The 12,608-nt window shown below is 39.7% G+C and overlaps 1 protein-coding gene across 5 annotated transcripts in view; it reads right to left on the bottom strand.

Annotated features, from left to right (window-relative positions):
* ATXN7 (ataxin 7) overlaps window positions 1–12,608 on the bottom strand; it is a 118,378-nt gene that overhangs the window by 4,848 nt on the left and 100,922 nt on the right. For all 5 annotated transcript variants that reach the window (XM_039359865.1, XM_039359863.1, XM_039359862.1 and 2 more), the window contains 7 exons: window positions 11,271–11,526; window positions 9,766–10,025; window positions 8,496–8,578; window positions 6,162–6,427; window positions 4,311–4,509; window positions 3,615–3,736; window positions 1,617–2,583 (listed from right to left, as the gene is read on the bottom strand). In XM_039359865.1, coding sequence (XP_039215799.1) covers window positions 1,617–2,583; window positions 3,615–3,736; window positions 4,311–4,509; window positions 6,162–6,427; window positions 8,496–8,578; window positions 9,766–10,025; window positions 11,271–11,526 — 2,153 coding nt within the window. The remainder of the gene's footprint in view (window positions 1–1,616; window positions 2,584–3,614; window positions 3,737–4,310; window positions 4,510–6,161; window positions 6,428–8,495; window positions 8,579–9,765; window positions 10,026–11,270; window positions 11,527–12,608) is intronic.

Raw genomic sequence — 12,608 nt, 5'->3', positions numbered from 1 at the left:
CATAAATGGGAGATGGAGAGAAAGAAAAACAAAAGATAAATATAATGTCTCAGACCATACCTGGTTACACAATTTGGGATACAAGGATCATACTTTGGCAGAATCTTGGAATGAAGGTAACAGTCAAAAATGTGGAAGAACAAGCAGTTTTGCTTAGTTCCACTGATCATCATGAAATGGTTTTATATAGGGCTGTTTGTTACAGGTAAGAACAGATACTACTTATTAAGTCCAGAAAGCATTTACTTGATCCTTTCTTGTAAACCCAAAGATAATACAACCATCTATCAAAAGGGTCAAAAATAACAGAAAGGTTTGTAAAACAGTAATAGGTTTGCTGAGCATGAAGACTTTTAAAAAACATAATTCAATACATTCCTCTAATCGCCTTCTCTTAATTTATTATGATTTGCTACTGTCACTTCTCATATCAACAAAAGTCCCCCCCCCATTACCAGGCCATAGTCATTCTGGTTGCAGAGTTGGTTCCGGTTCAGAAATTACTGATCTATGGAGTTATAATGTTCATGGGATTACCGTATATGCCAGTGTATTAGGCGACCCGGCGTATAAGACGACCCCCGTCTTTGTCGCTGAGCCGCATTCCTAGAACGTCGTCTTATATGCCGGAAACTACCAGTATTTCCGGCGTATAAGACGACTCAGCGTATAAGACAACCCCCGTCTTTGGCGCCGAGTTTAGCGCTTCCGGAAGTCATCTTATACGCCGGCATATACGGTAATATAATAATAGTTATCACAGTGATTTTCTTTAATTTTTCAGCAGTTTCTCAGACATAGAATCCACTGATGGCCATGAGAAGGAAAAATCCAGAAATGCGCACAAATCTTTCCCTTTCTATAGTTGGTGAAAGAAAAGCCAAACATAAAAAAGGGGCCCCAGCAAATTATGTCATTTCTCTTCTCAAGACATCTTATGCTGCACTTGGAAGATTCAACAAATCTGAAAATACGGAATGCATTACATCCAACTTAAGCTAAAGAACACGGCGAAGATATCTAAAATTTAATTTTATAACAAGTCTTTAACAGACTTACAGAGTTGGAAGGAACCTTGGAGGTCTTCTAGTCCAGTGGTGGCGAACCTATGGCACAGGTGCCAGAGGCAGCACTCAGAGCCCTCTTTGTGGGCACACGTGCCATTGCCCCAGCCTTGCCTTCCCCCACGACCCCTTCCTCTCTAGCAGCCCTCCTGAAGGAGAATCGCCCTTGAGCATGGCCCCACACGGAGCAGTGCAGCCAAGGACATGGCAGCCAGGCAGCGTAGACAAGACTCTGCTCTCACACCCCATCATACAGTTGATGCTACAGGGCGCAGGCAAAGGGTGTGGCCGCCATAGCGCTGCTGGGCTGCCTGGGCGATCTGCGGCAGGTTCTGGAGGCGGTGAGTTGTCCTGTGGGCAGGCGGGGCGGTGGATGGAGGGCAGAGCGGGGGCGGGGCATGGGGGGGTGGAGTGGGGCCAGTCTCTAAAAGGTTCGCCAGCACTGTTCTAGTCCAACCCCCTGCCATTACACTTCCTGCTTTCAAATATAAGCAACGTTTAGAATGGCACCACGATCTGCAATTAAGTCTGACCCAAGTTAAGATTTCATACCTGATGAAGAATAGAATTGTTCATCAATCCTTGTGTCCCTGGGATTGCACCAGTGTGTTTTGTGTGAATGTTGTTCACTGGTGGCAATTTGGCAATCTTGCTTGCTTTGCTGCTGCTGCTGCTGCTGCTTAGGCTACTTGAACCAGGCGCACACTTTCTTTTTTTTCCTATGAGTTTATCTAGGGAAGGGTGTGAATGTGAAAACCCGCTGTGCGAGTTTACTGTCAGTTCACTAGACTGGTGAATGAACGGTCCCAGCGAGAGGGTAGAATCGCCACTGTTCACCATCACGCTCATCCGTTTTATCGATTCTGCAGGGCTCCCGGTCGGAGGCCCCCTCCCTGATTGGTCATGTTTGAGGCTAAGCGAGTTCGCTTTACTAGTCATACAGTTGAGGCCAACACTGTGGGATGAAGACATCACAGGCGAGTGGAAAGAAGCCCCCGAGTTTCCAGAGTTAACGACACAGTTTTTCCTAAAGGACTCTGTGGAATGAGAAGAAGCTGCCGGCAGCACGGAACTGTTTTTGCGCTTCTTTCCTGAGCTGCCGCTACCACTGTTGCTACTGCTACTGTTACTGTTATAGTTGGCGCTACTAGCAGAAATTTCCTTAGGCTTAAAAGACTTGCTGGATTTAAATTTCTGAGGTTTGCTGGACAGAGGTGAAGGTATTGAGGAAAGCACTGGAGGTGTTGAAAGGGATGTAGACCCTTGTCTTGATTGCATACTGCAGGCAGGTTCTGTTGCACCAAAACTAGCAGGGTTGGCATTGAGCGTAGTCCCATGGGATGGTACTGATTTGCCACTAAGAGATAAACAAGAGGGAGACACAAGCACTGGAGGGGACACAGCGGTTGTGGGTAACGTGGAACTTGTCGTGCTGACACCGTACTGCGACGCAGCCATGGCACTTGTCCGGTGGGGAGCGCGGATGGATGCTGAGTTGCTTGTCGCGGGAGGAATCTTCCTGGAAAGCAGAAAAATCAAAGGATATGCTTCAAAGACTGTATTATTTTTTCCTGTTTTCAAAGGTCAGCTGAACGTGACTCAGAAGATAAAATGAAGACACTTGCATAACCCAAGTTCCTTCTGCAGGCACATGTGGGTGTAAAATAGAACTCTGGAAAAACGCTTTAAACCTAAATTCATTGAGGTTTGTCCTTCTCAGGACAGATCCTTGCTTTAAAAAAACAGGTGCTGAATTTTGAATAAAGAAAGGTTCCATTTTTTTCTTTTTTTAAGCATGGTGGACGCTGGAAAAGAGCTGCTATAGGAAAAGGGTATATACATGTGTAAATAAAAAGAGGAGGGAAATAAATAATTCTAGGCCCTTGGGCTGTAGAATTTCTATGTGAGGGGGCTACATGTTAGATCAGGGGTCCACAACCCCCGGTCCATGGACTGGCACCAGGCTGCGGGATGCCAGAAACCCGAGTCGTGCAAACAAGTGAAGCCCCATCTGTGGGATGCAGGCAGTACATGAAACCACGCTCCCTCCGGTCCGCAGAAAAACTTTTCTCCACGGAACGGTCCCTGGTGCCCAAAAGGTTGGGGACTTCTGTGTTAGATCCACCATCTGACAAATATTACAGTATGCTTCTTGCTGCCCAGTATCTGTAAAGATGAGTAAGATAACTTTTATGTTGCAATAAAAAATATCTAAATGGAATTTTAATCAAAGAGGACTCGATTGTTTTGTCACCGTAGTCTTTTTTCTCTCCCCTCCAAAACCAGTTTTATTTCCAACAAATGATCAAAGTCTGTAGCAATATTTTAAAAGAAATTTCTTGTTGTTTCCCATCCAATATTCTATACATTTAACACTTGATGTTCTTAAAATTATCGTAATATTCATCCCAGTTCCAGAAAAATAATTTCTACTTATTTAGAAATTGCTAATAAGGTTGAGAGAACTTTTTCACTTTTTTGGTCTTTACATGCAAATAAAAAAAAACATTAGCAGTGAAATACATTAGAGACTCTTCAATGTCAACTCACTTCCACATCTGTGAATTAAGATGCTTGTCCACCATGACATTAAGTGCACATCGGATATGGTTCCACCGCTTATCAAACACGTAGTAACCTCTTCCGATTTGTCGACTACCAAATGTGCAAAACTGGGAAGGCAAGGAGAACAAGAATATCATTTTAATTATACTAACTGCAAGATGTATTTAACCAACAGACAATGCGTTAGTAAATAAAGTCAAGTCAAAATGACATGTAAAAGCCCTAATTTCTGCAATTAAGTTACAAGAAACATCCACCGAAGGGATCTTAGATATAGGCCACTTCAACTCACACCTCATAGGATTTCTCATGTAAGTCTTCTTTCCCAACCTTGGCCACTTGAGGATTTGTGGACTTCAACTCCCAGAATTCCCCAGATAACATTGCTGGCTGAGAATTCTGAGACTTGAAGTCCACACACCTTTAAATGGCCAAGATTGAGAAACACTGCTCTAGAATACTAGATCTCCAATGAAGAGCTTCTTCTCTTCTGCTATCATAATAATTTATTAAACCCCAGAATAATCTAATGTGTATTACACCAATCACGACCAACTCCAGTACCCGTCATCTGCAGCAAATCCTTACATGCATTTCCAATCTTCTCTAACAAGGCAACTAAAGCAGCTGCTAATATAAAGCTTTTAAACACAACACAGGAAAGAATTGACTGAAACATACAGCAGCTGCTTGAGGATGATGATCCGAGTAAAGACAATCCAGTTTTTCAACAGGCTCTTCTTTTTCATCACATTCTCCCTCATCACTGGATAACCGAGATGTTGGCTCAGCTGCAGGCAAGGGAGCATGTGGAGATTCATGGAGTGATGGAGACTCACTAGGGGCATTCCCACTGTGCTGGCCAGGACAGCCTGGAGGCCTTCATGCAACAGGAATCGTTGAATAAAGGTAATATTAAAAAATGATTTGCAAGCTTTCATTAACATCAGTATTAGGTGCCACAGATTCCATCATATCAAATATTTACATAAAATAATTGTCACACTGAATTTTTAGTAATAGAAAATGAAATATAAGGGCCCACTGAAATGATTCACTAATCCAATGTAAGTGTCAAGGGGAAAAAAAGAGATAAAAGGCAATAACAGAATAACAGAGTTGGAAAAGACCCTGGAGGGTCTTCTAGTCCAGCCTCCTGCTCAAGCTGGAGACCTTATAGCATTCCAGACAAGCGTCTGTCCAGACTTGCCTTAAAAGCCTCCAGTGATGGAGCACCCACAACTTCTGAAGGCAAGCTCTTCTACTGGTTAATTGTTCTCACTATTAGGACATTTCTCCTTAGCTCTAGGTTCTTCTCTCCTAGATTAGTTTCCACCTATTGTTTCTTGTCTTGCCTTCTAGTGCTTTGGAAAATTGCCTACTGAGAATCAGTTTGGTGTAATGGAACCAGGCTAGAAACTGGGAAAGTAAGTTCTAGTCCTGCCTTAGGAATAAATTAGCTGACTGACCTTGGACTAATCATTCTTTCTCAACTCTGCAAAGCAGACAAAGACAAACTACTTCTAAAATCATGCCAAGCTGCAGGGAGTTGTCCAGGCAGTTGTCAGAGGAGGGTTTTTTTGTTTTTAAAAAAACTGTCTTTAAGACAATGTAGATCTGGTCAGGCTAATGGTAAGATCTGAGCAACAATAAAGCAGTCTACCTATGGGTTTTTCTATTAATCTCTGGGGGTTTTAGGGAGGATAAGAGCTATCTTTCAGGGATACTTTAATTAATTATCCAAAGGGTTGAACTAGATGATCCTTTTGGTCCTTTCCAACTGTAAAATTCATTGGTCATGAACAATGTGACAGTGTTGGCCATTACAGTCACTTTGAGACTGACTACTAATAGCATAGTAAGAATAAAATAGCAGTGATGAAAAATCATGGCAGAATAACAACTTCCTCTGAACAATAAAGGTCAAGGGTAGTTATTGTGGCTCAATGGTTTTTCCAATAATTTATTTTTACACAGAGCCAATTCCTTATGGAGTAAAAGTAATGGGAGTCTATTTCCATCCTCCCTTCTCACAAGCATATTCAAGCCAACTGTGAAATTACTTCTCCATATCATAGACAAATTAAAAGGATCAATTATTACAGGCACAGCAAAAAGAAAGAACCAGGAAGATCAGAGAAATGTTTTTGTTTTTACATCCCTCATTATATTTTTTCATCTTTCTTTCAGAAGCTCTGGATGGGGTATACAGCCCTTGCTTACAGTTGATTGGCCTGTACCACTGAAAACATATTGATTATTATTTATCTTTGTTAATTTATTATTGTGCTAATATCAGATGTGGAGCTAATGCCAAATGTTTGGGCAGGCGCCACATAAAAGCATGTAGAAAAGAGAAGCGATGGCAAAAGTGGTAAACAATTTGGATGAAAATAATTCAGCACATCACTAATTTCTGAATTCGTTCAGGAAAAGACACCCATCTTCATGAGGTGTCATCAACACACCACTGTGATGATATTTTTTTGGGAGATCACAAGACACTCATCACAACATGTTCAGGCCACTTACCTTGGAAGACTGGGGGTGTGAGGTTTGGGTTTATTAGGTACTAAAGGCTTTGATTCTGTAGGAATAACTCCATGAGAATTTTGGTGCAGCTCCTGGGAAGTTCTTGAAGGTGAGGGATGTGGTTCCCTGAGAAGGGGCATCTGCTGATGATGATCCAAATGGCGGAGTAGTTCTTTTTCCCTGGTTTTGCTTTTGTGCTCAGCTAGTAATAAATCAAATCGTTTCCTCCGACCCTGTACAGCTCTTCGCTGAGTTAGGGAATGTGTCTACAAAGTACGAAATATTAAATTAGTTCAGGCTGTAAAAGGATCGTAGAAATTATGCACACACAAGAGATTTGAGTGTGCAAAAAGGATTAGATTCTTCAGCAATCCACTAATAAAGCACCAAGGCCCACAATTTACTTATTTATTTGTATCCCACATATCCAGCACACCTTCCTCCTCCTTATCCTGCAACAACAACCCTGTGAGGTGAACTGGGCTGAGAGAGAGTGACTGCCTCAAAGTCCTTCAGCCAGCTTTTATAGCTAAGGCAGGACTAGAATTCATGGTCTCCTGGTTTCTAACCTGGTGCCTTAACCACTAGGCCACGGATCTGCAACCTTGACAACTTTAAGACCTGTGGACTTCAGCTCCCAGAATTCCTCAGTCAGCTATGCATTCTGGGAGCTGAAGTCCACAAGTCTTAAAGTTGTCAAGGTTGCAGACCCCTGCACTAGGCCAAACTGGCTCTCTCAAATGGATGGATTTTATGTGCCTTTAAGAAAATAAAGCCCACAGGATATTGGGGAATCCTAAGGAATGTCTTGCATTTGTCCCCACTGTAGCAATATTGCAAGATAATGATCGGCCCAAAGTCAGTGTATTTTTAAAACTGAGTGGACTTGAATTTGGATCCTCCTGTTGTAGTTCAATGCCTTAATCACTACTTCACATTAGCTCTGACTAAGCAAAAAAACTTAATTATTTTATAGTACCATTCAGGACCAAGCATGTATCTTTATACATCATGTAATTTTTACGAAGTCTTCTAGATTAACCTTGAGTTTGAGATGAGTGCTAAAGGACAAAAAAAGTTATGGAATAAAAAGAGAGGGAAATATTTATTTTATGTAGCAGTCCTCTGGCCTGCTGTAATAGATCTAAGTCTGTCTTGCCCGACTTTCTTATTATGGCATTTAAAAATAGCATTGAATTAATAAACTATAATCATACTGTGTTTCTTACCTCATGATAAATCAAATTCATTACATGTGGCAGTTATATACAGTATAAAAGTGTTCAAAGAGCTGACATCTGCTCATGTCCCCATATATCTGCAGTGACTACACAATCTCTAAATTTAGAACCTGATCAAGCAGAAATATTGTAATGGCATGCATTTTTTTCTTTGTTGTGCTTTTGAGTCAGTGTTAATGCCTGGCAACTGCATGGACAAGTCCCTGCCGTTTTCTCATCAGAAATAGTTTGGCACTGCTTCCTTCCCAGGTCTGAGAGAGGGACAGGCTGAAGGTCAGCTAGCTGGCTTTGTGCCTAAGGCAGGACTAGAACTCTCAGTCTCCAGGTTTCTAGCCTGCTGATTTAACCCACTACATCCAATTGGCTCTCTAATGGTATGTGTTAAACATAATTAGTTACTGTGTAAGAAACGGATATTATTTGTGACTGGCTAGGGAATTCTGGGACTTGAAGTCCATCTGTCTTAAATTTGCCAAGGTTGAGAAACACTGTTCTAAACTATTTAAATTGTTTCCACTGTTGACGATTGAACAGTTGCCCATATAATTAATGGGTGTTATGATTTAAGAATTACTTTTAGCACACATAATAATTATGAGGTAGTACATGTGGAATACCTAGTTTTCCTTACAAATTCAAACTAAGAAAAGTAAAAAATTCAACATAAAGAATGAAATACTGGTCTAGCAATGGATGGGAGAAGTATGAATGAACCCCCAGACTAATTCTCACATGTATTTTTCACTGGTATTACTGAAAACACCATTTTTTTCTATGTTTTATGTTATTTTACGAATTTATTTATTTTAATGAGAGTTTAATGACAGTTCTTTTGGTTGCTGTTGCTAAATGTTTGGTTTCAGCTTTAAAAAAAAACAGATTGCCAGGAACTGAATCTTGTGTCACTGGCCATAACTTTTTACAATATGTTAAGCAATCTTATAGATGCATCTGCAAGATTCAAATATATTTTCACAAGGCTGTTAAATTTTTTAAAAGTACTCAATCAGCCTATGCTGAAGTTTCTCAGGTTGTTTTTGCAGGTTGTTCAAATACACTAAATTACTTTGGATGTCTAATCCAGGCATCTTACCTTGCATGTTAACGACCTGGTACAGGGTTTCTTGGTTTCTGTGTCAATGACTCCGCAGTAGATATCAGGATCAAATTCTCTCTCTATTAAAGGCAAGGTAAAAATGTCATATTTGGACCGTATTGGTTTGTGCTAATGTATAATTAAACCCCAAATTGTTTTCAGCTTTCCTATATGCTACCATGTAGCTATCAATAAGATTGGATTTTTTGGTTTTTCAGAAAACCTGATTAAATCTGTAACAGAATTTAAGAAGGTAAACTTCACATGAAGACTCCCAATTAGTAGATACTCTACTTAGAAAAAAAGAGTAAAAAATAGCAATTAACTGAGAGTTAGCATTTGTAAAAGTTGCATCATATTGCAACAGTGCTATTGTTGCCACAAAAATATTCTATGTTCAGCTAAGCAGGTAAGAATGTCTTTAATGATTGTAGTACTGCACAGAGTAGGTATGAGTTAATATATCTTTGTACAGGTGCATCTACCAAATGTTATTGATAAGATGAGAGTAAATCATTCTAATTCCAAAAATACTAAAGATTCATTTGGTAGGACAATATCTGAAAATAGGCTGTGCCTTTCTGCGCAATTGTACTATTTGCTATTATATATACTGTTCCCCTATTATATAGAAGACTAAACAGCATTGCAGAATTCATGGACAGATTACAAATTTGTTGAAATTTTCAACAGAACAGCCCCTTGAGACATAAAATCAACTCAAAGCTTATACTATAAAATTCAAATCCATGCGTGCTTCTTTTTATCTTAACTACCAATCTTAATGCTTTATATTTGCATCGTTATTATGATTACATTCTTTATACCACAGGTTTCAAACTCGTGACATCACGTTTTTCCCATTGCTGGCAATGGGGTGGGTGTGGTTTAGGCATGGCGCATCCGGCCCGTGGCTGGCAGCTTGACACCACTGCTATACTATTGGCTAGGATCCTTTAAGTGTGACCACAGAATATGTATGGCTGATTTTTCTTTTCAAAAGTGTGTCAAAAAAGCTATCAGAAGGATTCACAATGGGGAAGGAGCAGCTATCAGAAAAGGTGAGATGAATAGCACACATGCAGATCACTTCACGTGACACTCTGGATTCTGGTTAATCAAAGATGGCAATGATTAATTTTTCTACACCATTTCTAGAGTTCAGGATACCTTCAAACATGTACATTTTACTTTTACATTTATTATCAAAATGCATATGCCTTTTTTTAGTTTAATATTCTACATTGACATACATTATAAAAATTACCTGACAGTCTTTTGTGTAAAAATTTCCTATTATTTGTACTCTCATCTTGTTTCTTTTCTGTATATGGAGGCACAGAGAGAAGACTTTTACCATTCACTATCTGTCCAGGGGAAGGCAAGGGTGGCTTTGGTATTGAGGGATTAAGGCCAGTCTTTATTGAGGAGCTCACAGTAGTAGAACAGGTTGGACCAATAGCAGGCTTCAGTAATGCACCATCTAACTTTGGATGTATTTTTTCCATTTTGACAGATGGAGTCATGCTAGTAAAGAGGAAATATAAAGCAAGGCCATATGTAATTGTTGTACAGTAAAGCCTTGCTTAGACATGATTTAATACTCAATACACCCCAGTTTAACTGTCCTTCTCATTTAAACACAAGACTTCACTGCAGAAACAACATGGGTCTGGGATATGGAGGGATTTTAAGAAATAAAACAGGGAACAGACGCTTCAAAAGATTCTGCTATCTTCTGTTTAAAATGAGCACACAAATAACACAATTTCTTAATGCTTATCTTTCTATGCAACCCAGGGCAAGTCAGAGCAATCTGACATTATTCGAGGTCATACCCTTCCATATCCTTCTTCTTCCTCTAGAGAAATTCTGCGTAATTGACTGTCTGAGAAAGTGCATTGTGTGTAAAGTGAAACCTTGCCACATGGTATTGGCTAGGCTCCAAACAGAAGATAGAAACACATGTTATGTGTGTGAAGAGGCTTTCCTTTCTCATTACAATGGAAAAATCTTTCAGGAACACTGGCATTTCATTTTCCATTTTCTAGACGTGGGAATGTATAATGACAGACTATCTCCGAATTGGCAAGATTATTTCTGGAGCACTGGATCTGAGTCAAAAAGCAAGCTGGTGTGATCTCTGCACAACTCTGGTTAATTAAGTCATTTTCAACCTTATAAACAATTCCACCCTTTTCCAGATCTACAACTTGTTACCTGATCTTAGTTTTCTTATTTTTGGCCACTATGTTCTAGATGACAGACCAATGGTGCAGACTTATTATTTGAGGAACAAATCCCTCTTTTTCTTCCTCCTCCTATGTGATTTTTCCTTTCCGTTCTTTCTCAGCATTAATTGTACTGTTGTGTTCTGTCTGCACCAATTTTAGGGTTAGCCACCACTTTATTTAATAATGACTTGCAAATCCAGTGTCTGCCTTGGTTTAACAGTTCCTATTAATTCTTAATGCACGTGTACAGCCCTACAATGTTACTGATCAGGGGAAAAAAAAAAAAAAAAGAGAGAGAGAGAGAGAGAGAGAGAGAGAGAGAGAGAGAGAGAGAGAGAGAGAGAGAGAGAGAGAGGAAGTGTCATATAGAAGGGCATCTCTCCCAAATCCTAGTTTATAGTTGAAAAGTAACCCAAGACCAAAATAAAATATTGTGTTTAAAAATGGACACAACACAGTTAGAAACAGAGTACTTGTCTCAGTGCTAAGCTTTTCGATTTTCAGAACAAAGGCAGGTAGAAATCAACAAATAACTCACATTTTGTCGTGGAGACCTTTGCTATGTATTAGGTGCATTGGCCTATTGTTTCCACCAATTGGCAGCTTGTCTTTGGGTGATTTCAATAATTTTGAACTGGATGAGGACGATGCACCTGCTCCTCCACCACTGGATGAGCGATTGCTCCCTCCTCCGCTGCTACCTTTACTTTTTGAAGACAGAGATGAATACAAGGAGAATACTGAAGAGGAAGGAGGTGTCAGAGGTGGCTTGCTGGAGGAACTGTGTCTTCTTTCTGGGACAAAAAAAAAAAAAAAACAAAAACAACAGGAAAAAATAAAAAGACATGTTAATGATCACATAATACACCGCGATAATTTCCTCCAAATTATTTCCTATTTCAACGTACTTGGGTTGAAACCTCGCCTTAGAGAGGTCTCCAGGATCCACTCCTATTAAATATTTACAGTGTGCTGTCGTGTCTGCTTCGTTTTATGCATTCCAATTACACGAGTCTTTATTGCCAGGGCCTTCTGCATCAAGACTATGTAATCCACCTCTTTCTGCGGGGGGATCCTGGCTTTAAAATATTTTCATAACAGGATACTTTAAAAGTGAATTTTGGTTATAGCAATGAACTGGGAGGTTATACAAATTAGAGCATCTGGGTATAAAACGCCTGCTAATTTATATCAGAAAGTTTCTATGCTGGGTAATTATTTTAAATTTAGTGTGCAACTACTTGAGCCTACAACTGTAACCATAGGGTTACTGTATTGAAGAGTTACCTAGGTAGGTTATAATTTCAATAATTATACTGCTAACAAATATTTATCATAATGAAATTAATAGTGGGTAAGAAGAGATTATTTGAAAGTATGAGCAGACAGTTTCATGTTAAGTTATTTTGGACTACAACTATCATCATCCCTGACTTTTGGGGCTAATCAAGTACAATATCTATTTATTGCTGTTGGGAAGGACTCAGTAAGTGTATTTAATATGCCAAGTCTGGCTGACTGCATGATGAACCATAATAATAATAACAGCAACAGACAGCAAATGCCACCTCTGCAAAGAAGCTGAAGGAACAATGGATCACCTGGATAGCTGCTACAAGAAGAACGCACAGACTGACTACAAACAACAGCATGACAAAGTAGCAACAATGGTCCATTGGAAGATCTGCAAGAAATACCATTTATCTACAAGCAAGAACTGGAGGGTCCATAAAATAGAGAAAATAATAGAAAATAAAGAACCAAAGTGCTCTGGGAGTTTAGAATTCAGACAGACAAGCACCTGCCTCATAACATCCCAGACTTTACAACTCTTGATAAGAAAGACAAAAATGTTTGGACCTGGCAGTATCCAGAG

The sequence above is a fragment of the Crotalus tigris genome, unplaced genomic scaffold (assembly GCF_016545835.1).
Source record: "Crotalus tigris isolate CLP2741 ecotype Arizona unplaced genomic scaffold, ASM1654583v1 scf7180000019139.288180, whole genome shotgun sequence".
Lineage (NCBI taxonomy): Eukaryota > Metazoa > Chordata > Lepidosauria > Squamata > Viperidae > Crotalus > Crotalus tigris.
This window is presented reverse-complemented; position numbering and strand designations above follow the sequence as displayed.